We start from the raw sequence: 23,502 nt of genomic DNA on the forward strand, positions 1-23,502 counted from the left end.
GCGTGTCATTAAGAATGCCGACCTTGGCGAACCCGCTCACAATTGTATCTCTCGAAAGTTTTATTCAGCACATAGCAACCCATTCAGCAATGTCAATGCGGCTTGGTGGCTTCAGTTTGAAAGGGTCTTCCGCATACTCAGCCCGGAGCCGTTCGACCTCGATATCAGCCTCCTCCTGGACTAGCTCTTTACGAGCACGGTGAATTTCAAGTTGGAGTTTCTCGCGTTTCTGCTTGCGTCGATCTTCCCCAGAGCGGTACTCGACAAGCTGACTCCGCAACCGCTCAATCCACAGCGCTCGCAGACCAGCCTTGAGTGGCTTATTCCACGATGTGTCTGCTGGCTGGCGCACATACGTGTACCGCGGAGGTACCTTTAGCAGAACCACGTTTATCGACGCCGCGTACTCCTTGACTTCAGTGGTCCAATGACCACTGAAGTCATCCCACAGTAATAGAATGTTCTCTTCAGGATTGGGGCGCTCAGCAAAGTGGTATTCCAAGAACTTCACTGACAATTCAGCGTTCCACCACGCGCATTTGTTTCTGTAGATTTGACACTGGTTGCGCTCCTGCCGTGGCTTTATTTCACGCTTCCACATTGTTGGGCTGAATCCGTGACGCTCCTTTTCATTCTCTTCGCGCTTCTTTTTGATAGTCGATGGGGTATTCTTGAAAACAAGAAACGGGTCCAGTTGTCGGCCCTCCCAGTCCGCCAGGAGCAGTCGCCCGTGCCTTCTCTTTATTCGAGCACTTAACCCACACCGTTTTAACACCTCGTTTTGATATTGTCTGCTTTGGCAAGTACTCGAAAAACACAGCTACAAAGGCAAATTAGTTGGGAACATAAACATGTTCCAAGCCTTGGTGACATTTTTTTAATAAAAGGAACATGATCATACCTGCTTGGCCAGTGGGAACATTTCAAGAAAAATTGTACATGTTAAACTCAATGAGGATATTTCAAAGCAAAATGGCCAGAGGCGTACCTGTTTGATCAGCATTGTACACCTGCGTGCACTCCTTCTCGACTATTGTCTGCAGTACGAGTGCACGGAAAGCCTCTGCTGCGGCTTGAGCGTCCTGAGGTGTTGTTTGGCCCTGCCTGGTCCGTGCTCGCAGAGAAAGCTTGTGGCGCCGTAGGAACAGCTTTACCCATGTAGGGGATGCTGCAAATTTCTCGTGCAGCCCATTCTCAGCGGCTAACTCTTTTGCCTGGAGCTGTAGCATGAGCCTCGAAACGGGAGCTCCGTCCTTCCGCAGCGTGTTGAGCCAAAGCACAAGATCTTCTTCGACCTCCTTGGGGAGCACTGTAGCATCGCCAAGGTTGCGAAGATTGCGGTGACGGCCGCGACCCGATTCACAAGCAGCTCGAATTGTTGGAGCCTGTTTCAACCACTTGTTAATCTGTTTCTTTCTAGCACGAAGCTCGCTACCCTCCACTTTACCATAGAAGTGTGCAATGGTCGTGTCCAGATCGTGGCCGGCTTCTGTGAAACTTATAACTTCCTGCTTGTGGGAGTATTCCACTGCGGTTCGCTGGTACGTCTTTCGCTTCTTGCCATTGCCATTTACGCGAGGCCGGACCATGGCTCTGCTTGCTCTGCGCGATTCTAAGAAAGGCGGTACGGGCCATTTTTTTATCGTTGGTGAGCCTAAAAATAAATACAGTCCAGCGCGTAAGTAACATGCCCATATGATAAAAATTCCATTGATTTGATTGGGTGGATTACAAGTGATTCTTAGAAGTAAGCGACGCCTAGGACTACGATGATACGGTAGCATCATCGTATCAATGGGTATCATCGGTTGCTATTAAGCCCTGGTACGACTCGTACGAGCTACAATATGAATGTCACAAGTCTGCAGAGCTATAATGCGCCAGGATTCTCACAATGGCATCGCTCACGAAGCCGTCTGCACTCATAGCGCTTATTATCACTTGGTAGGCAAGAGAGGCGGCGGATAGTGAAACTTCTAGCGCGAGGCTCGCACTCATCCTCGCTCGACATGAGATGCTTCCGGAGCCAGCGCCGTGGAGCTGGGCTGCTCCCTTGCCTCAGTCGGTCATTGTCTAGGGGGCTTTGCTGGAGTGAGTCGCAGCTTGGGGAAAGCCTCGAGAACACTCGACAAGATTACGCCAGAACTCCAAGACCAAGTCTGTCGTCTGTAAATACGTGCTGCAATGTGCGCGAATCCTTTCATCGACGCCATTCCACTTCAACTTGACCACCTCGCGCTACCGATTTTTCATCTAGGCAATAGCGGTATCTACGTTATCAACGCTTATGCTCCCGACCGCGCAGAGATTGCGTGATCCCAAGTACGAGCGAGTCCTCTGCTCGGTTCATTGTTGAATTTGTTTCAAACCCGCCACTTACCCCCTTCCAACCATGGGCATCCCCTCCGACGCCAGCGCCTCATCCAAGATGACCTATCGCTTCCTGGGTGACACAGGTCTGCTCGTGTCGAAGCTCGGACTGGGCACCTTCATGAGCGACGAAAGCAAGTACGAGGGCGGTTTCTGGTACGAGGTCATGACGTTGGCCTACAGGCACGGCGTCAACTTCTTCGACTCGGCCGAGGGCTACGGCCACGGCAAGGCCGAGGTGATGCTGGGGAATGCCATCAAGAGAGGCATCGCCGAAGGAGTCTGGAGTCGCGAGGACCTCGTGATCTCAACCAAAATCTTCGGGGGCACCAAGCCCGGACCGAACGCCATGGGGGTCAACCGCAAGCACGTCCTCGAAGGCATTAGGGCGTCGCTAAAGCGCCTGGAGCAGGACTACGTGGACGTCATCTTCTGCCACCGATCCGACCCGCACACGCCCATCGAGGAGACTGTGCGCGCCATGAACTACGTGATCGACCAGGGGTGGGCCTTCTACTGGGGCACCAGCGAGTGGAGCTCGGCCGACATCATCGAGGCCTGCGAGATCGCCGACCGCCTCGGACTCATCCGACCGGTGGTCGAGCAGCCGCAGTACAACATCCTGGAGCGATCGCGGGTGGAGTTTGACCTGGCCAATCTGTACCAGAAGTACAAGCTCGGTCTCACCACGTGGTCGCCGCTGTCGATGGGGATTTTGACGGGCAAATACAGCGCTGGCAAGCCCGAAGGCTCGCGCTACGCGTCCCCTATGTTCAAGGAAGGGTGGCTGGCGGCGGGGTTTGCCGAGAATGTCGAGATCGCCGACAAACTGAAGCCCATCGCAGCAGAGCTGGGGTGCTCGCTCGCCCAAATGTCCATCGCCTGGGCGGTGTCCAACAAGAACGTGTCGACTGTTCTGCTGGGAGCGAGCCGCGCGGAGCAACTGGTGGAAACGCTGAAGGCGGTGGAGTTTGAGAGCAAGATCACGCCCGAGGTGAAGGAGAAGATCGACGCCGTCGTGAATTTTGTGCCCAAGCTGCCGGAGCTGGACCCGTTTGCTCTTGCGCGCAGCCGCTACCTGTAGCTTCTAACGTTACTTGTAAGATGATGCAGTTTGGTCACGGTATGAGCTAGTAGCGAGTAGCGTCAGTATCGTCTTTAAGCACCAACGTAGAAGAAATGGAGAAGCCCCAACTCCTGCACTACTACCCCCCCCCTCGAACGATTCAATGTGAGTGAGGCCTTGCAGATAGCAGTTGCCAATGGCCACGATTGGGTGAGTATTCTCTGGAGGACGTGATGCTGGCGATGGAGACGGCTAGCAACGATCGCTATCGTGAAGACATGACGTATTTACTCAAGAGAGGAGGACCCGGAATTCTGTTTGATGAAAGCTGCATTGAGAGGTCAACCGGAAAAAAATATAAATTGTTTAGGCAAAGTGGGCTGGTCTTCCACATGAAGCTTAGGGCAATGGTAAAGAGATTTCCGTGTTCTAGCCAAAATAACAACAGCAAAACACTATTCAACTACCCGCCCCCAGGTGCATCCATGATAGGTTCCAGCCTCAAGTGCGTGATAAGCTCGCCAAGTCCACTTCATTGGCAGCGGCCTGGTCTCCAGCATTTTTGCTGCGATGACTTTACCGAAGCCATGCAAAGTATGTTGAAGTGCCTCCCTGACAAGCATTCTCAGAAAGTGATTACGAAGACAAAATGACAGAACCGGAGTATTTTAGGTGCAGTGGCTTCCATACTGTTTTGAACTGAAGATATGCACATAAGAGAAAAATGATCACGCTGCATCATCTCGTTCTGTCATCATCATACAAAAAACATCATGCCCGATGCTTGTCAACCGAGCAGCTCACTTTCGCTTTTGCCTCGTGCGTCACAAGCCTCCCAAGCAGCAACAGACCACTACCACACCCAAAGCATCAATGGCCCCCAGCACGACCGACTCCCCCACCAAGATGACCCACCGGTTCCTGGGCGACTCGGGGCTGCTCGTGTCCAAGCTCGCGCTCGGGTCCTGGATGTCATACGACGACAAGTACACCGTGGACGGCTGGTACGAGATGGTCAAGATCGCGCACCAGCACGGCGTCAACTTCTACGACACGGCCGAGATCTACGGCAACGGCCAGGCCGAGGAGCTGCTCGGAGGCGCCATCAAGAAGGGCATCGCCGAGGGGCTCTGGGGTCGGGAGGACCTCGTCATCTCCACCAAGGTCTTCAACGGCTACAAGGGCTTCACAGAGTCCGGGCCGAACGACCAGGGCAACAGCCGCAAGCACATCATCGAAGGCGTCAAGGCCTCGCTCAAGCGCCTCGACCTCGAGTACGTCGACGTCATCTTCTCGCACCGCCCGGAGCCCTTCACGCCCATCGAGGAGACCGTCCGAGCCATGAACTTCGTCATCAACCAGGGGTGGGCCTTCTACTGGGGGACCAGCGAGTGGCTGGCGTCCGACATCCGTGAGGCTTGCGAGATCGCCGACCGTCTTGGAATGATCCGCCCCATCGTCGAGCAGGCTCAGTACAACATCTTTGAGCGCAACAAGGTGGAGTACGAGTTCGTGGACCTCTACAAGAAGTACAAGCTGGGCCTGACGACGTGGTCGCCGCTCGCGTTCGGCACGCTGACGGGCAAGTACAGCGACGGCAAGCCCGAGGGATCGCGCTACACGGGGCCCATGTTCAAGGAGGGCAGTCCGCTGGCTGCGGGCTTTACGGAGCGCGTGGAGATGGCGGACAAGCTCAAGCCCATCGCCAAAGAGCTCGGGATTTCGCTGGCGCAGATGTCGATCGCCTGGGCCGTTGCGAACGAGCACGCGTCGACAGTGCTGATTGGAGCCAGTCGCCCCTCGCAACTGGAGGAGAACCTCAAGGCGCTGGCATACGTGGACAAGATCACCCCCGAGGTGAAGGCCAAGATTGACGACGTCGTCAAGTTCGTGCCGACCGTGTCGAAGATGGACAACTTCTCACTGCTGCGTGGCCGTCACCTGTAACTGGATGAACGTCCCTGCGAAGTGGAATCTGGAAAGGTAGTTTTTTTTTAATTTCTATGCTTAATCTGACAAAAGGGCACCAGTGCAGTATTTCCCCTGCCTCCAATTCCGAAGCCGAGCCCCTGCTTACCATTAGTCACCTTTTCCATGCGAGGGGAACAGCACTCAAGTTTTTGTGTTGAGATTTTATCCGAGTTGAATGTCGAAGTCAACGCCTGTATTCACAAAACATTGTCAATGGAGGATAACCCAGAAGAACCAAGTCACGAGATTGCTTACCGTAGTGAACTAACGGTAGATGTAGAATAAAAATGGTCCACACGAATAGATGGCCTTGTAGGGTGCGCGCTTGGGTCTCCAGCACAAACGCGAGTTGATGCAGCGGTGATATCCCGAATTTCCGTCTGAGCAGAAGGAGAAGCCCCATAAAGCCTGCAAACTCGATTATGGCAAATAGGACACTGTCGCCATCAGATTATCGTGATCCAGGAATGCTGTCTGCGGGTACCACGGCGCTACTGGGAGATGGAAGATAACTGATAGGTATGCCGCGTACAGAAGCGGCAGGGCGCATTCGATGTACTCGGCTAGCAAGAGGTATTCCGCATGTAAAAGACCCTGAAGCGCGCCCCAAACGGCCTTCTCCGCTGCCTTTTGGATCGAAATAGTACGTAGGACAGTATCTGTCGACGTTCTTGAGCTCAAACGGACCACAGCAAGTATCTTTCTTGCCGACGAAACTCTGCGAGAAACAATCTTTTCCAGGTTGCGCGACTCTGAATTGAGCTTTTGTGTATGGGTAGCGGGGGAACCTTGAGTTTGTTTTAGAGGTTGGGTGATCGAGCTAATGGTTGATCCAATTGTCGAGCGTCTGGATGTTTTGAGTTGAGACGATGAGTAAATGTGCGTGTCTCGCCTAGTCCTGGCGATGCGGTTCATGAAAGCTATGCTTTCATTCGATAACGGAAGCGGGAACGGCGCAATCACCCGGATTCGACAGCCGCAAATGTTTGCTAGCTGCTGGTCTTCGAACACGTTCCACACTTTATCGGGCAAGTCTCTTAGGTAGTTTTGAATTCCAGCCTTGTGGGACGAACCGTCCTTCACGACGGCTTGTCGAAATATTGACCGAAGGGCTATGAAGACGTGGAAGCTGTCGGAAGCGACCATCAAGACGGCTGTGAGTGTCGATTTGGAGATTTGCATGCAAATTGCCAAGTAGAAGACGTTGAAAACGTCCACGGAGAAAACCACAACGGGCCCAACGTATGCATGGAGACTCTCGGTGGCATGGGCTATAATTTGTTTCGTGACAAGTTTGATGAGGGGCATCACCATGATGAAAAAAGTCTGCTCTACCTCGGAAAGTCGATAGAAAATTGCGGTGAAGACTGGGTAGGACACCGCCACTATCCCCTGCGCCGTGATAACGAGCAGCAACGCCTTGATCTGCTGTCGAATTACCACCGACTCAATGATCAGATGGGGCCCAATGACCGCGATGGCGAAGACCCAGAACAGTATCACAAAGGGTCCAACAAGGAGGATGTAGCCAAATGGGATCGGAAAGTGCCACGTTGCTGCAAGAGCGATCGCTAGTGATACGTAAGCGACAGCGTTCCCAACTGCGATCGCGACAGCTCCGGCGCTTGATATCGTTCCAGTCATGAGAACTTCTCGAACTTGTGCAGTGATGCCCATTGAGACTACAAACGCGTCTAGCAGCAGCCGCCCCCACAGTGCAGAATTCGCCTGCCAGCCGTCCGAGGGAGATTTGAGGGGAACAGAGTCGATCAGGATCGCTACTAGTAGAGCAGGAATCAGCGTGAATACACACACTGCAGCCGCTCGCGTGACGGGCGTGCGCTCGTAGTAATCTCGAAAAGCAAGCAGACGCTCTACCAAGTACTGACTTCGGTGGCCGATCTGGCATCGATGCCAGGATCTCGTGACGCGGCGACATAGTCGAGTGAATACTGACCCCGTGTCATTTAGCGCTTGTGCGGTTGGGTTGATCTTAACCATCCGCTGCAGTGGCTTGCAGGCAAGCACAGGATGATATAGTTGGAGATCACTGGGGAGATTATTCTCTTTATTTATGTTTTCACGTCCAAAATGAAATTAGGGCCGCACGAAGGCTGTTGTCACCCCGAAGTTGGCCGCACTGAACATTGTTATCATCATGAAAGTCACCTTATCCGGCGCACTTACTTAGCTTATTTAGCTGCTAGGCACTAGCCGAAAGCAATTCATCGAAGCCTCCCTTCAAAACAGACTCACGCCGATACTATTGGGCTCCATATCATCACCTGGGACCCAGTTACTCTGATTGAGTGAGCGCTCTGCAGCGACTAAAGCAAAGCTTTAGAGGTGGCGCTTGCGCAGGAACGCGAGAGGGTTCATCTCCGGGACACTGGGGGCGGCGCTGTAGATCGCGTCGATCTTGGCCTTCACTGCGGGGGTGATCTTGTCGACAACCTCGATCGCTTTCAGGTTTTCGTCAAGCTGCTCAGGGCGGCTCGCACCAACCAGAACTGTTGACACGTGTTCATTGGACACACACCAGGCCGTGGCGAGCTGCGGAAGCGAGCACCCGAGTTCCTTAGCGATCGGCTTAAGCTTGTCCGCAACCTCAACCGCTCGTCGTAGGTGGGGACCAGCTCGCGGCTGGCGAAGGCTGGAGTCGTGAAGCGCGAGCCGTCCGGCTTGCCACTGCTGTACTTGCCCGTCAGCGTCCCGTAGGCCAAAGGCGACCACGTCGTAAGGCCCAGCTTGTACTTCTTGTAGAGATCCACATACTCGAACTCCACCTTGTCGCGGGTGAAGACGTTGTACTGAGGCTGCTCCACAATGGGGCGAATCAAGCCCAGACGGTCGGCGATCTCGCACGCCTCGCGGATGTCGGACGCCAGCCACTCGCTGGTGCCCCAGTAGAAGGCCCACCCTTGGTTGATCACGTAGTTCATGGCACGCACGATCTCCTCGATGGGGGTGTACGGCTCCGGGCGGTGGCAGAAGATGACGTCCACGTAGTCCAGCTGCATGCGGCGCAGCGACGCGCGGGCCCCTTCGACGATATGCTTGCGACTCAAGCCCTGGTCGCTCGGCCCGGACTCCGTGAAGCCCTTGTAGCCGACGAAGAGCTTGGTGGTCACCACGAGGTCCTCGCGGGTCCAAACGCCATCGGCGATGCCCTTCTTGATGGCGCCGCCCATGTTCTCTTCAGCCTGGCCGTTGCCGTAGAGCTCGGCGTTGTCGAAGAAGTTGACGCCTTGCGCGATGGCAGTCTTCATCATCTCGTACCAGGCTTCGACGGTGTGGGTCGGGTCTTGGTACATCCACGAACCGAGCGCGAACTTGGAGTAGCGATGGTTTGGAAGAAGTCGAAATCAATTAAAACGATTCGAAAATGCAATATTAACTGCGCATTAACTCAAAATAGATCAAAACTAACGTTACTTGGCTCAAAATAGATTGCACCGGCATTCATGGTGCTGGCATGCAGCTCATGCAGCTCAGGCCGCCCTCACGGTTCCGGCATTTTCACGCTCAAGAGCATGGGGGCATTCCGGGTACGAGTGCAGCCTTGCCCAGTCCGTGGGCTCGCTCGAGACCGCGTTGTGGTTGACGTAGATGAACGCGAGCATGTCGATCTTATCGGTCGTCAATCTGTTGCGTTTCTTTAAGTGTATAAAATCCATGATGCTCCAGGCGCGCTCGCTTGCGGCCGACGAAGACGGGATTGCGAACGCGCGTCTGGCAATCTCCCACAACAGCGGATGACCCTTCTTGTTGTTCCACCACCACGTGATAGGCGCTACTCCTTCGTTGTCTCTCTTGTCAGCAGGGGACCACCGTCGCTTCAAGGTAGCAAAATCGTTCAGCGCGCCGTTGAACACGGCTCTCGTGACGCCCAACTCCTCCAACAAGCCGCTCCGTTCAGCGAAGTCGCAGCCTTGTCTATAGGTATCCTTTTCGTCGGTACCGACAAAGTTGTCCGGATCGGTGTGGGGGTCTAAGAGGAATGCCAGGCCAGTAGCGTCGGTATGAACGTGCTCCCATCGATCTTGAATGAGTGCCTGGATTGCCGCTTGAAGATCTGACTGCTCGTCTTCAGTACCATAGGCATGGTGATTCAGAAGCCACTGAAATCGAGAGTACACGCGAGATGTCGGACAATTGTCGGACTCAAGCTCATGGAGCGCTTCAATCACGGGGTCCAGAAATGCCACAACTTGCTCCAATTTTCTCCAGAATGATGCTTCACGAATATATTGCTTGACTTGGCTGAGTTTCCCCTTCGCCTTCTTGCTCGAAGCTGAGTTGTTAACCAATTCTGCAAACTGCGACTCGGTAAACAACTTCTTGAGCACGTTCCTGTTGTCCAAAGCCCGCACCAAGCACGCGTGAAGAGAGTACCACCGCGTGGCAACAGGTACACTCAGTACGCGTCGATGGTCATTGGTTGTCTCTCTCAACATGATCGTAAACTGGCTGAGTAAAGCGTGATGGTCTCGAACGTAGGACGTAATTGCAAGCGCTTTGATCTGAACGCTCTTGAAGAAATCGTGCTTACACATGTCTTGAATCAATAGATTCAGCATGTGAGCAGCACAGCCACCTCCGAATATAGGCCGAGACCGCTCCAGCAGCTTCCACGCAGCGTCCATATTACTGGCGTTGTCGGCCAGCACACCTGCCACAGTGGCATTGGTTTCACGCTCAACTTCATCAATGACCCGGCCGAGATGGCCTGCCAAATACTCCGCCGTCTCCGATGCCGTGCCAGTTGCCAGCGAGGACCAGAAGACCGACCGCATGCCCGGAGCTACAACCATGAAGTTTATTATGGTTGAGTGGTTGACGTTAGTCCATGAATCCGTCACGATCGAGACTACATTCTGCAGCCGAATGAGCCTAAGAGCCCTCGAATTTCATCGCGTGCACGCTGTAGCAGCACGGTGCTCAATCGGTGTCTGGACGGGAATCGAATTCCTGGTGCCAAGAGCTGAAATGGTTTTCGAAAGGCTTCGGATTCGACCAGTACAAACGGCAGGGCACATAGGAAAAACATGCTCGCCAATGCCATTTCAAATTGCTGCTGCTGCTGTTGCGCTGTCGGTACAGGGGCGGGCTGCGGCGTGTTTCCACCATCAACGTTTCCAGCACCAACACCAGAAGACGACCGACCAGCCGGTAGCATCGGCACCGCTGCTTGGCCGTGAAGCGGCAAACATTTCGTAAACGCGCTTCTTGATTGCAGCGGGAGCGTTGGGGCATGGCGCTGCATGTTCTTCCCAGACTAAGCGCTACGGATGAGGGCGGCGCAGAAATTGCACTTGGCGTGCGGCTTCGAGCTCTCGTCAGTGACTTTATCGAAGTAGCGCCATATCGGGTGGGTGGGACGGCCAGGTCTGCGAGTAGCTCCAACGCGTGGGTTTCGCACGCGAACGATCGGAGAGTTTGCAGCTCGTTGAGCAGCGATGCGGGGAGACCGGCGCACAGAGTGTGAATTCGTCGGGCGGTCGTCGGGGGAGCGGTCGTCGGAGGAGTCGGCCATGTCCTCGTCTTCCGTGGCGTCGGCCGCATTTGACGCTCGTCGAGCTGCAAGCCGAGGCGATCGGCGTACTTGGCGTGGGGTCGTAAGTTGACGGCCCGGGGAGTCGTAGTTCATGCCGTGGTCATCCCCAGCGTCGGACATCACGGCCTCCTCCTCTCCGCTTAACGGGGTGCGCGTTGAAGAAGGAGAGTCGAAATGAGAGAACTTCTGGCGGAACCCTGGCGGAATCCAGCAGATTCGAATATTGAAGTTGCGGTTGCGACACCAAATCCCAGCTCGAGCTTTGATCCATTTTGATCCATTTTGAGATGCTCAATAAATTTAGAATGATCAGAAAGTTTTGAGAATTTTGAGGCCCTACTAATCCAAACCATCCCTAGCTTGGAGACGAGTAGTCCCGAGTCACCCAGGAAACGGTAGGTCATCTTGGAGGCGGAAGTCGCGGGAGCCATGGTCAAAACCAGTGGAGTTGGAGGTGCAAGCGCGTAGGCAGCGAATTATAAAATGAAGATAGCTTGGCGGCATGGATATAAAATGAAGATAGCTTGGCGGCATGGATGGCATCGCGCTGGTTGTGATTATGCAGTACCGTGTTCACCATCACGGTCAGCACCTACCTTTTTGCAAAAGCTGGTGCGTTGCATGTCGGTAAGGCGATCCTAGATTTTGAGACGGTTAACTGCCCGCTAGTATTATAGACCTATATGTAAGTGGTTGAAGGGCGATCTACATGTACAGTACTGGTAATATACACATCTGCGTGAGCCCGCTATTGGCTCGACGATTATGAACAGCGAGCGATTACATCCCCCGTCCTGGCCTGGTCGATGCAATCCACCGCAATGCATAATATCGTACTTGTAGCCCTAAGTACTTCACTACAGTGCCTACAGTAATTAAAAAAATTAGTCTGGCTTCAAAATTAGTCTGGGCGTGTCAAGCAAAAATTGACGTCTTCATTATTAGTCTGGCTAAAAAGGTTCATAATCAGTCTGTCGTGGTGACCACGATTCTAGTCAATCTCTACCTACTTTACGGCACTGATTTTTGAAAAAGCACTTGACAGCAGCCATTTTACCAGATCTCACACACACAGAACCTGATATCTGGAAAATATAATAGATACCTGAGTGAACATAGCATCGAACCCATTGAATAGCCTTCTCTAACCGTTAGAGAAGCAGCATCTGCGATGATTTAGTCTTTATTTCTCCTTAAAGCCACGATAAATATAGGTATACTATAAAAAATATTTGAAAATACGTATAAACATACCATTTCACAAAAATAATGTTTTTCTTACTTGAAAACGGATATTTTTAGATATTCATAATTAGTCTGAATTCAAAATTAGTCTGTCACTGTTGGGGCCAGACTAATAATTGTGGGCAATGAAAAATATGCTATTCAGATTTAGTCTGGGCCAGACTAATTACTGTAGGTACTGTAGCCGAGCGCCGCCGCTACGCGGCGGTGATTTCTTCGTTAGTTGGCACTTCGCTCGCAATGCTCGCTGCGCTATAAGAGCAGGCTGCCTACGCTTCGCTACGGTAGTAGTGGACCCGTTCCGCTCGCCTCGTCGGCTCGCTGCACTACTCTCAATGTCAGGTTAGTATTCTACGCTCGGCAGCATTTTTAGCCAATCGGAATTCAGGTGAAATTCCGTTACAGACGGCGTCTTGCTCCATTTGATGTTTAGGAGTTCACCCTCTCGACCGAGCAGGCCTTCCGAAAATACAGTCGCCGTAGCTTTTTAAGCTGCATCACTAATAAGTTATTCCGCGGACATACCGAGGTCAGAGAAATAAATTATTCAGTATATTGCAACAATTCCAACACAAGATGGCAACCTGTATTACGTAGTTAAGGCACTACAGACAACGACGGAAAAACCCGGGATCACTGAATGCCATAGCCCATAGTAAAATGCAATGAAACCCCCGTCCGTTTCCACTGTAAAAACACTTTTGACCGACATAAAATACACAACAATGTTCATAAAACACACAACAATTCATATAAAGTACACGAAAGCATATGCTCTACAAAGACCAAGTCTACTGGTCAAATCTGATTGGCTGACACGACGCTGTTGTACACTGCACGACTTTGTCCTCCGGATTTTAGTGTCGCCCGGATTTATCCGTCGTTGTCTGTACTAACCTAAGCGTTCACAACCTTCGACACCGTAGCGGCTCCCTGCAGACTTGGCGGGTGCTGAACGGGTTGTTGGTTGCCATCTTGATTCGAAAATGAGGACGACACTAGGAAAGAGACAAACTTGGGGATGCTAGCATGTTAACTATGGTAAGGGTAGTGCTTTGTGGGTCTAGAAATGCAGCGGAGACCCAGAAACGCAAAAAAAAGTACTTAAGTAATTACCTAGGAAAAACGTACTTATTTGAAAAATGATTTTAACGACTGAAAAATACTTTGTAAAGTCAAGCCGTAAGTTATTCCACTTTTTTCACGGTCGCGTAAAATAAATTATTCCTTTGATCATTCCTCAATTTGCTGCGCACGAAGCAACACAACCAAGATCGCGAACTCTGTTTCAAAGATGGCCCCGGCTACCTCCACCAAGGTGACCTACCGTTTCCTGGGCGACTCTGGTCTGCTGGTGTCCAAGCTCGCGCTCGGTTCGTGGATGTACCAAGACCCGACCCACACCGTCGAAGCCTGGTACGAGATGATGAAGACTGCCATCGCGCAAGGCGTCAACTTCTTCGACTCGGCCGAGAACTACGCGCTGGGCGAGGCCGACGAGCTCATGGGAGGCGCCATCAAGAGGGGCATCGACGAGGGCGTCTGGAGTCGTGAAGACCTCGTGGTCACCGCCAAGATCTTTAGCGGGATCAAGGGCTTCACCAACGGTACTCCCAACAGCCAGGGACTCAACCGTTAGCACCTTATCGAGGGCACCCAGGCGTCCTTGGGCCGCATGGGTCTTGACTACGTGGACGTGATCTTCTGCCACCACCCGGAGCCGTGCACCCCCATTGAGGAGACTGTGCGTGCCATGAACTTCATCCTTGCGAAGGGGCGGGCGCTCTACTGGGGCACCAGCAACTGGTCTGCGAGCTCTGTCCTCGAGGCGTGTGAGATCGCAGACCGCCTCGGCCTGGTCCGCCCCATCGTGGAGCAGTCTCAGTACAACATTTTCGCTCGCGACCGCGTCGAGTACGAGCTCACGCCGCTGTTCAAGCGCTACGGCTTCGGTGTGACGGCGTGGTCTCCGCTGGCGTTCGGTACCTTGTTAGGCAAGTACAGCGCCAATGTCCCCGAGGGCTCTTGCTTCACCATGGAGGCCATCCAGAAGAGCATGTTCGGCGGCGAGACCTTCACCAAGAACGTGGCGAAGGCCGACAAACTCAAGTCGATTGCTGCCAAGTTGGGCTGCTCGCTGGCGCAGATGTCTATCGCCTGGTGCGTCACCAACGAGCACGTGGCCACGGTGCTCATTGGGGCGAGTCGCTCGTTGCAGCTGGAAGAAAACCTGAAGGCTCTCGCGTTCGTGGACAAGATCACACCGGAGGTGAAGGCGGAGATCGACGCCATTGTTGAGTATGTGCCTTCGCAGCAGTGGGTGGACCACCTCCAGGACGTCCGCTTGAGGCACCTGTAGATACATGTCCTAGTAGTTCGTGCTGATGAGTAACATGGAGCTTTTTAGCAGTGTATGTATCTGTATCGACGCCAAAACATGCTTACCTACCTGCATTTGTGTGATGATGTCTGCCACATGATTATGCTGATCATCCACAAGATCTTTCGTGCAAACCAGGGTACGTTGAACGTTGAACCTGGGGCCGGGAGGTATCCGATGCCATTTCGGAATTGACCGCGTATCCACCAGCAGCCATGCCGCCCTCAACGCCCTCCACTAAGATGACCTACCGCTTCCTCGGCAACTCGGGCCTGCTCGTGTCCAAGTTCGCGCTCGGCTCGTGGATGTTCCAGGACGAGAAGAACACGGTGGACGCCTGGTACGAGATGATGAAGACAGCGTTCACCCGCGGGGTGAACCTCTTCGACTCAGCCGAGAACTACGCGCTGGGCCAGGCCGACTTGCTGATGGGGGGCGCCATCAAGAAGGGCATCGACGACGGCGTCTGGAGCCGAGGGGACCTCGTGGTTACGGCCAAGATCTTCAGCGGAACCAAGGGCTTCAACAATGGCACCCCCAACAGCCAGGGGCTCAACCGCAAGCACCTGGTCGAGGGCACCCGAGCGTCCCTGGGCCGCATGGGTCTTGACTACGTGGACGTGATCTTCTGCCACCACCCCGACACCTTCACCCCCATCGAGGAGACTGTCCGCGCGATGAACCACATCATTGAGAAGGGGTGGGCGTTCTACTGGGGCACGAGCAACTGGTCCACGAGCGAGATCACGGAAGCCTGTGAGGTCGCGGATCGCCTGGGCTTGATCCGTCCCATCGTGGAGCAGTCGCAGTACAGCATCTTCGAGCGGAATCGCATCGAGTTCGAGCTCGTGGACCTCTTCAAGAAGTACAAGTATGGCGTCACGGCGTGGTCTCCGCTCGCCTTTGGCACCCTGACCGGCAAGTACAGCTCGGATCTCCCCCAGGGCTCCCGCATGTACACGGAAGAGATGCGCAACGGGCTGTGGGGCACCAATTTCGAGGAGAGAGTCAAGAAGGCGGAGGAGCTCAAGCCGATCGCAAAGGAGCTGGGCTGCTCGCTGGCGCAGTTGGCTCTCGCCTGGTGCGTCACGAATGAAAACGTGTCGACTGTGATCGTCGGCGCCAGTCGCCAGTCTCAGCTGGTGGAAAACCTTGCGTCGCTGGATGTCGTAGACAAGATCACGCCCGAAGTGAAGGCCAAGATCAACGCAGTTGTCAACTTTGTGCCGAGTCACCCCGTGCCCGACCGCCTGCGCGAAATTCGCAAGCGCCACTTGTGAGGCTGTACTTTACTCGTTTAGTGGCTGGGAGCTGCAGCAAGAATCGCGCAGGAAAGATTGATCGCTAAGGAACATGGTCGGGCTCCGGGCTGTGTGATGAAACTCTTCAGTCCGGAGTGCCAGGTTCATGATGTGGCTTTTGTACTTAAGAGAAAACTCCACCTTAATTAACGTTGTGTTTGTCCCTTTGCGCCAACGTTTGAGGGGCAGCACCTCTCCTCCGTCCTGCTGAAATGAGTTTCGTGAAAGAAGATTGATCGCGTTTCTGGCAATGTGGACACGGGTGTACGACTGACCATGTGAGGGAAAGCACGGGCTAAGTTGCAGCGCAACGGCTTATTGACGGTCATAACCGACGTTGACTCGCGAATTTTGCAACACCGTCAGCGGCACCACGGCGTCGGGAACTTACGGCAGCAGGATCTGCCTCGAGCAGACAAGCTCTGGTTTCGCATGGACGACCGCCATCAACGGCACCACCTGCGAGTGTATGTACATCCTGGAACCCGCGACTACAACCACTACTACTACAAGCGGCGCCTGGACGTACAGTGCCCCAGACCTGCTCAATCTGGCCGTGGCTGGCGTGGCGATCTACTACCAAGCGTGATCCGGGTTCAGCGACCAGGGTCCTACAATCGCACTTACATTAGCCGTCGAATTCTCACATCGATTTTTGATTCGACAAAAGCGGGGGTGCACACAACGCATGGCCTTGATGCAATAACCGCTAATGAATCACGTTCGATTCAAGCTACTCGAAGGTACAGCAGTGCACTCATGGCATCGCTTGTGTCGATATGCTTGGTTGCGTTTGGGCCTTCTTATAACTTAATAATTATTATTATTATAACTCCTTTTACTACCGAATGAGGCTTTGCAGTAATTCTGCCGACCATTTTAGACGCTAAATATGGCAAATCCTGCTCCTAAATATGTGTGAAAAAGATACACGACCTACAAAAACTATGCATAAATCCACGTCCACATTTATATATATATATATTGACTTGCGTCAACAGCCATGCATGGGCCCAGTAAACCTCCGATCATGATCCGCAGCACCCCCATCGTCTTATGCATAATTGCCGTGTGTCGAGGTGCTTGTGGATAAGGCCGACAGAATTGCAGCTGCACAAGTTTGCGTTGTGCGCAGTTGGCGTTGTGCGGATGAAGAATGAAATAGTTCTAGAAGAATGAAATAGTTGTGCGCATGAAGCTATCGACGATTGCTATGACATTGCGCTTACATCAGCCGTCAGTTATTCTCGCAGATGACAGAAAACTCGGATTTGGCGGATAGCTTTACTAATGGCAAGTCGGATAGTCTGAAATACTCTTCTAGGAAAGCATTTCAAAGAGTCTTCTGCGTATCTAAAACCCGAGTCCAGGTCGTAATTCACTGGTAGCCAGGTCGTAGCCATAATTATAACCTAGTTTTAGCTGGGCTGGCGAGTCGTAATTAATACTTAAGTGCCAAGTAAAACAGAGAATTAACAGCCTGATTTGCTTTAAAAATCAGCAAAGCACAATAGTTTTTACTTGTAAAATTATAATAGAATACTGTACTCTCCATTCGATCCATCCAAAACGCATAACTACCGGTAGATGCTTGCCCGGTGCCTCGCGCCCGCCCGCCGCTTCACCCGTCCGACTATGAGCCGCAGCCTGAGCACGAGCCGCATGACGACGGACGCGGACAACAACATCGTGCTGTCGCCCGAGAAGCCCACGGCCGCCGTCGTGTTCCTGCACGGACTGGGGGACACGGGCCACGGCTGGAGCGACGCCATGGCCATGCTAGCCAAGGGCCTCCCGCACGTCAAGTTCGTGCTGCCCACGGCCGCGTCCATGCCCGTGACGCTCAACATGGGCATGCGCATGCCCGCCTGGGTGCGTTCCAACAGTAGTCGCTTCGGCTCTAGTAATGCCTAACTAATGTATTCCTTCGTGGGGGATTCCGACTCCACAGTACGACATCAAGTCGCTGGCGCGCGTGAGCGGAGACAACGCGGACGGCATCGACGCGTCGCGCGACCGCGTCATGGGCATCATCGAGAAGGAGGTGGCGGGGGGCATCCCGCTGTCCCGCATCGTGCTGGGCGGCTTCAGCCAGGGCGCGGCCTTGTCGCTCTTCTCGGGCTACCAGAGCAAGACGGTGCTGGGCGGAGTCATCGCCATGTCGGGATACCTGCCGCGCAACAACGTACGTCGGGGGGCTGTGGGTGGGGGGTATTTATGTAAGTACGGGGGCATTGACGGACTTTGTTTTTGTTTGGGAGGCAGGCGTTCCAGTTTGCGCCCGAGACGGCGGACGTGCCGCTGCTCATGTGCCACGGCGAGCAGGACCCAGTGGTGCGCTTCGACTACGGCAAGATGTCCAAGGACAAGCTCGAGGCGGCGGGCGTCAAGAACATCGAGTTCCACGCGTACCCGGACATGGAGCACGGCGCGTGCATGGAGGAGCTGGACGACGTCACCAAGTGGCTGCAGCGCGTGATCCCGGAGACGCAGAACTAAAACAATGCGACGAGATTCTTGTAGCCTCGGCATTGTGCAGAGCTGGACAAATACAGAAGGTGTTGATATCTGTACTGTAAGTACGTTGCTGGAAGTGTGCCATGCCATCGATACGTACTTCACTGTAGGCAAATCCCGATACGTCTAGCATGTGCTAACGTCACGTGAGCGTTTTGATTGGCGGTTTGCATCATCCGCCGCGAAATCAGCCCCTGAAGGGCTACGGCCATTCCGAGAGTTCCGCGGGCAGTTGGTTCACTCGGGCGATGCGGTTCCTCTCTCTCGCATTCCTCAATTTGCTCCTCTTAGCGCTCGTGTCCAGCAGCTGCAGGGCCAGAATGGTCGTCGACAAGCAGAACACCGTCGTCTACAACAGCGAGAGCCCCACTGCAGTGGTCTTCTTCCTTCACGGACTAGGTGACACGGCACACGGCTGGGCCGAGTCCTTCCGCAGCGTGGCTAAGGCCATGCCTCACGTCAAGTTCGTGCTCCCCACGGGTAAAGTGCCTTCGGTATTATGGCATGGGTCGTTTCTGATACAGTGTCGATGTTGTTGCGTATTGATATACATAGCTGCTCCCCGGCCGGTGACAATTGCGAATGGCCGCGAGATTCTTGCCTGGGTAAGTTAGAAGCTGGTATAATGGATGAAGACGCAGTGCCCTAAACTGACAGAGCGTTGGTGGATTTGTAGTATGACATCGAAGCGTTCGTGGGCGGCGCGGGGTACGCTGCGGGGATCGAGCTGACCCGCGACGCGCTTGAGTCCATGATCACCCAGGAGGTAAACAAACTCACGCCAGTTTTATCTTGATAGGGGGACATTAATTGGATGTGCTGGATGAGCAGGTTGATGCGGGAATCCCTCGCTCGCGTATCGTAGTGGGCGGGTTTAGTCAGGGCGGAGCTGTGTCGTACTTCACGGGTTTCCAGACAAAGCAGCCGATTGGTGGCATTATGGTGTTGTCGTCGTTCATTCCGCGTGAAAAGGTACCAGATAGAGCCATCTTGTCGCGGGTTTCGACGAAAACTACTAATGCACAGGTCCTTGGTTGTTGACCCATGCAGGAGTTCGAATTTGCACCCGAGACGGCTCATGTGCCTCTGCTCATTTGCCACGGCGATGCAGACTCGCGCGCTCGCTACGAATGGGCCGTCAAGTCGAAGCAGCGGCTGGCTGAAGCTGGCGTCAAGGACATCACGTTCCACACGTACCCGAACATGGACCACACGTCGTCTCCGCAGGAAATCAAAGACATTCAAGCTTGGTTGGATCGCGTCCTACCAGCCACGACGTCCAAGCAGGAGCTATGATATGGAAGAGCAACAGGGCATGCTTAAACTGGTTGTGAAGCAGAGTGTGAATGATAGAGTTTTCTTCTTAGAAGATCATAATTGATCAATGGCGATCGCATAACAACGTTTATCACCTCGGGGCAGGCTATATTATCCGGATACATTGCTACTGCTCTGTTTGAAAAATGCACCTGCCACATCAATTTTCAATAAAATCAAACTTTGAAGCTGGGGATCACGAAATCAGTCAATTTTAATCAAAGCTAGTCATATCGCGCCTTGCCATCTCCTACATGTACTAGCGCGGCGCAATTTCGATCATACCGTTTTACTCTCGTAAGTATCACAACATTACAGCATTATTTCGGCGGAATAAACCTAACCCTAATGAGCGACGATTGGATGAAAATAGGTCACTAAGCCTCACATGATAAGAAAAAAATCACTGATTGGCTACAGCGAGGTGGCAAGCTTAGCATAGGGGTCGGGTGTCCGGCCAAACACTACTTATCCTACAATATGTCCCATTCTCCAGAAATTGTAGGACATGACACTCTGTATTCCTAGAAATGCAGGACTTCGTGTCCGGTATTTTCCAATTGCAAAGACAAATAATCAACTCATAAACAGGGATTTAGTATAGAATCAGTAAAGGTGCCAGTTTTTACCCACTTTTGCAGGACATATTTCCTGCCCGCGTCGGTATTCAAAAATCCATATTACTCCCCCCTCAATCGAAAACATGACAAGCGTCGACTGGGACCAGCTAGCGAGAAACGTTAGCGAGATCAAGAGCAATACCGGTCGCGAGCAGTGTACCAAAACTCCTACGGCCGCTTCATTGTCTGAGTTATCGCCAACAAGGCCCATCTCGGGGCCCCTGCGTTCGCAACAAGGCTAGGGAGCGTTGGTGTATCAACACCTGTGGGCCACCGCAAAGCACCCGGGACTTACGCCCCTATTATTAACCTCAGTACAACAAGCAGCAGCTCGTTCTCGTCCTGCTACTCGCCCTCGCCGTTCTGTGGCTTGTTCTCGACCACCAGCTCGTTCTCGTCCGAGCTGCTTGTTATCGCACGACATCTCATCCTCGTCTGTCAGCACCTCATCATCCTGCTGCTCGTCGTCGTCCTTCTGCAGATCGTCATCGTCCGACATCTCGTCCTCATGCGTGAACTCGTTCTCGCCCGACAGCTCGTCCCCGCCCGGCAGCTCGTTCGTCTAACAACTCGTCATCGACCAACAGCAACTCGTCGTCGTTCACCAGGGCGTCAACGTCCGCCAGTTTGTCTTCGTCGGACAGCACGTCGTGCGCTGCTGCAATGGCTGCTGGCGCCCCCACTTGCTCTCGTCTGGGTAAATATCCGCTAGAGCTAGCCCGAAGATCCTTTGTGTGCGGTTGTCCGCATCGTTGCCACTTGGAGTTGTCGTTGCCGCTTGGAATCCATAACCACCGCCGCGTTCATCACTCCAGCGTCCACATTTCTCACGGTCTGGCATGACCACACCGCTACCAGTTGCAAAATTAATGATGTACGCTATCTGATGACCATAGTTGAGGACAGAGCAAAGCGTACCGGACAGTGGCGTGCCCGTCAAAGCGTTGAGGACGCTGTTAAAACGTTCATTGCATGCGCTGACAGGATCAACGTGCCGCAACACACGGCGACATTGCGGGGTCGGCCGCCGACCGTCGGCGACGAGGACAGCTAAGGTGGGCTGCTGCCATCGCAAACGGCGTAAACAGAGCAGTAACTGATTGGCCGATTTGTTCTTCCTTCTTCGCTCCCATTGGCAAATATCTACTCATTATCAAGTCCTGCCAATGTCCTGTAAAATCCGTCTAACAATCATTGTCACGGATTCATAATACGAAATACGAAATGAGCTCGTTGGATAATAGATTTCGTCGCTAATTTACTGTAGTGTGCTTTTGGAGAGTGAAACTGCGGGTGTAGTGCTTTAATAATGTCGCGCGACTGTTGCAAGAACGTACAAACTCGCCTAACGACAGTTGTTCGAACTGCGAATTTTTCGTTTTCTGTTACTTTTCACGATGTTGATTTTGCTATTATATTTCCCTGCATGCCGTTCGACTAAGTTACTCTTTATCATTGGAACGGTACACAGCATCATTGATCAATGGCAACCCAACGCTGCCAGTATGACTATTAGCGTACGAATCGAAACGTTGACTGCAAGGTAATGCCATGCTCAAAGCAAGCGAGTAGGTGGCAATAACTGTTCTTCGCTCGACGATCGATATTTAAAGGTGGGCATTAGAATCAAGCAAAACGATACCATTTCACCGCACCTTCCAGGTAAGTGGGAGGGCATCGAGAGCGATTCCCGAGTGTCATTCAAGGCCGTAAAGACGTCGATGTAGCCCCACTGCTATCGTTCACAAAGTTCAGATAATACATAGCTTTGCGTATTGAAGACAGCAGCCGTCCCTTTTGATTATTGGAGCTTACGCTGCAACTAGCGATCGACTGGCTGCTATCTACGGCCTTCCTACAAAAACCTCTGGCGCACGAAGCAGAACTGGTCAACGGTCGGCACCTTGGGCACGAATTTGACGATGGCATCGATCTTCGCCTTGACTTCGGACGAATTACAGCGACCTGAGGTTTTCCTCCAGTTGCTCAGGACGACTAGCGCCGATCAGCACAGTTGACACGTTCTCGTTGGCAACGCACCAAGCGGTGGCCAGCTGCGCAAGGGTGCAGCCGAGTTCCGCGGCGATCGGTTTGAGTTTGTCGGCTATCGCCACGCGCTCGGTGAATCCTTCGAGGAGGGGGCCCTCTTTGAACATCGGCGTCGTGAAGCGCGAGCCAGCAGGCACATCGCTGCTGTACTTGCCAGTCAGAGTGCCGTAAGCCAGCGGAGACCAAGTAGTTTGTACTTCTTGTAGAGGTCCACGAACTCGAACTCCACCTTGTTGCGTACGAACATGTTGTACTGCGGTTGCTCGACAATGGGGCGGATCAATCCGAGGCGGTCGGCGATGTCACAGGCCTCCTGGATATCGGACGCGAGCCATTCGCTGGTCCCCCAGTAGAAGGCCCAGCCTTGTTCGATGAGATAGTTCATGGCTCTCACCGTCTCCTCGATAGGCGTGTATGGCTCCTGGCGGTGGCAGAAGACCACGTCGACGTAGTCAAGCTGCAAGCGGGCGAGCGACGACTTCATGCCCTCCACAATGTGCTTGCGACTCAGGCCTTGATCGTTCGGACCAGAGTTTCCGAAGCCCTTGTGGCCGTTGAAGAGTTTGGTGGTGATGACTAAATCCTCTCGGCTCCAGACACCGTCAGCGACGCCCTTCTTGATGGCGGCTCCCATGTTCTCCTCCGCCTGGCCGCTGCCGTAGATCTCGGCGTTGTCGAAGAAGTTGACTCCGTGCCGGAACGCCGTCTCCATCATTTTGTACCAGGCTTCGGGTGTCTGCTCCTCGCTCTCCTGCATCCATGAGCCGAGTCCGAGCTTGGAAACGAGGAGGCCCGAGTCGCCGAGGAAGCGATACGTCATCTTGGCGTTGGCCATGGTAGGTGGAGAGTTGGAGAGGAAGGGGGCGAGGAGGGCTTGTTTGCTGCAACTCAAATTGGAAAGTGAACAGCTATCGACGATTCTCGGCTCCGCTTGTCATTTGAATCGGCCCACAATCAAGTTGGATGACGCGCCAAATGATTTTACACTTTTCTGCTTGGATTGATGATGCGGTTGGCCAGATTGTGCTGCGTCTCGGCGCACAATCGAATTGATTGCGGGGCACTCACTCACTTAGGTCACCATAAGCTTAAAGTGGAGATCGCTTCCG

At 53.3% G+C, this 23,502-nt stretch overlaps 12 protein-coding genes across 12 annotated transcripts; 7 read left to right on the forward strand and 5 right to left on the reverse strand.

The window, feature by feature from the left end:
- Positions 1 to 76: 76 nt before the first annotated feature.
- Positions 77 to 466, reverse strand: PHYSODRAFT_433033 (hypothetical protein; the record flags this gene model as incomplete). The annotated part of the gene is made up of 2 exons (XM_009521811.1): positions 77 to 157; positions 266 to 466. Coding segments are annotated over 2 exons (282 nt in total), but the record flags the coding sequence as incomplete, so codon positions are not given.
- A 1,926-nt stretch (positions 467 to 2,392) lies between these two features.
- Positions 2,393 to 3,454, forward strand: PHYSODRAFT_256884 (hypothetical protein; the record flags this gene model as incomplete). The annotated part of the gene is made up of 1 exon (XM_009521812.1): positions 2,393 to 3,454. One exon carries the CDS (start codon positions 2,393 to 2,395, stop codon positions 3,452 to 3,454), a length of 1,062 nt encoding a protein of 353 aa, XP_009520107.1.
- An 855-nt stretch (positions 3,455 to 4,309) lies between these two features.
- On the forward strand, positions 4,310 to 5,383 carry PHYSODRAFT_325894 (hypothetical protein; the record flags this gene model as incomplete). The annotated part of the gene is made up of 1 exon (XM_009521813.1): positions 4,310 to 5,383. The coding sequence occupies one exon, from the start codon at positions 4,310 to 4,312 to the stop codon at positions 5,381 to 5,383; it is 1,074 nt and encodes a 357-aa protein (XP_009520108.1).
- Positions 5,384 to 5,827: 444 nt separating this feature from the next.
- PHYSODRAFT_484553 (hypothetical protein) lies at positions 5,828 to 7,051 on the reverse strand (the record flags this gene model as incomplete). The annotated part of the gene is made up of 1 exon (XM_009523480.1): positions 5,828 to 7,051. The coding sequence occupies one exon, from the start codon at positions 7,049 to 7,051 to the stop codon at positions 5,828 to 5,830; it is 1,224 nt and encodes a 407-aa protein (XP_009521775.1).
- A 1,814-nt stretch (positions 7,052 to 8,865) lies between these two features.
- PHYSODRAFT_284990 (hypothetical protein) lies at positions 8,866 to 10,203 on the reverse strand (the record flags this gene model as incomplete). Its single annotated transcript, XM_009521814.1, has 2 exons — positions 8,866 to 9,066; positions 9,185 to 10,203. A coding segment is annotated over one exon (610 nt), but the record flags the coding sequence as incomplete, so codon positions are not given.
- A 3,300-nt stretch (positions 10,204 to 13,503) lies between these two features.
- Positions 13,504 to 13,848, forward strand: PHYSODRAFT_325896 (hypothetical protein; the record flags this gene model as incomplete). Its single annotated transcript, XM_009521815.1, has 1 exon — positions 13,504 to 13,848. One exon carries the CDS (start codon positions 13,504 to 13,506, stop codon positions 13,846 to 13,848), a length of 345 nt encoding a protein of 114 aa, XP_009520110.1.
- Positions 13,849 to 13,884: 36 nt separating this feature from the next.
- Positions 13,885 to 14,568, forward strand: PHYSODRAFT_325897 (hypothetical protein; the record flags this gene model as incomplete). Its single annotated transcript, XM_009521816.1, has 1 exon — positions 13,885 to 14,568. One exon carries the CDS (start codon positions 13,885 to 13,887, stop codon positions 14,566 to 14,568), a length of 684 nt encoding a protein of 227 aa, XP_009520111.1.
- Positions 14,569 to 14,804: 236 nt separating this feature from the next.
- On the forward strand, positions 14,805 to 15,869 carry PHYSODRAFT_483563 (hypothetical protein; the record flags this gene model as incomplete). Its single annotated transcript, XM_009521817.1, has 2 exons — positions 14,805 to 14,963; positions 15,039 to 15,869. The coding sequence occupies 2 exons, from the start codon at positions 14,805 to 14,807 to the stop codon at positions 15,867 to 15,869; spliced, it is 990 nt and encodes a 329-aa protein (XP_009520112.1).
- Positions 15,870 to 17,552: 1,683 nt separating this feature from the next.
- Positions 17,553 to 18,389, forward strand: PHYSODRAFT_311609 (hypothetical protein; the record flags this gene model as incomplete). The annotated part of the gene is made up of 3 exons (XM_009521818.1): positions 17,553 to 17,762; positions 17,842 to 18,075; positions 18,156 to 18,389. The coding sequence occupies 3 exons, from the start codon at positions 17,553 to 17,555 to the stop codon at positions 18,387 to 18,389; spliced, it is 678 nt and encodes a 225-aa protein (XP_009520113.1).
- A 338-nt stretch (positions 18,390 to 18,727) lies between these two features.
- PHYSODRAFT_325900 (hypothetical protein) lies at positions 18,728 to 19,703 on the forward strand (the record flags this gene model as incomplete). Its single annotated transcript, XM_009521819.1, has 5 exons — positions 18,728 to 18,887; positions 18,963 to 19,012; positions 19,084 to 19,173; positions 19,239 to 19,379; positions 19,458 to 19,703. 5 exons carry the CDS (start codon positions 18,728 to 18,730, stop codon positions 19,701 to 19,703), a joined length of 687 nt encoding a protein of 228 aa, XP_009520114.1.
- Positions 19,704 to 20,689: 986 nt separating this feature from the next.
- PHYSODRAFT_257024 (hypothetical protein) lies at positions 20,690 to 21,357 on the reverse strand (the record flags this gene model as incomplete). The annotated part of the gene is given in 4 exon segments (XM_009521820.1): positions 20,690 to 20,747; positions 20,767 to 20,906; positions 20,926 to 21,037; positions 21,350 to 21,357. The coding sequence occupies 4 exon segments, from the start codon at positions 21,355 to 21,357 to the stop codon at positions 20,690 to 20,692; spliced, it is 318 nt and encodes a 105-aa protein (XP_009520115.1).
- Positions 21,358 to 22,299: 942 nt separating this feature from the next.
- Positions 22,300 to 23,228, reverse strand: PHYSODRAFT_257006 (hypothetical protein; the record flags this gene model as incomplete). Its single annotated transcript, XM_009521821.1, has 2 exons — positions 22,300 to 22,537; positions 22,591 to 23,228. 2 exons carry the CDS (start codon positions 23,226 to 23,228, stop codon positions 22,300 to 22,302), a joined length of 876 nt encoding a protein of 291 aa, XP_009520116.1.
- Positions 23,229 to 23,502: the final 274 nt, after the last annotated feature.

This window comes from Phytophthora sojae, assembly GCF_000149755.1.
Source record: "Phytophthora sojae unplaced genomic scaffold PHYSOscaffold_2, whole genome shotgun sequence".
NCBI classification, from domain to species: domain Eukaryota; phylum Oomycota; class Peronosporomycetes; order Peronosporales; family Peronosporaceae; genus Phytophthora; species Phytophthora sojae.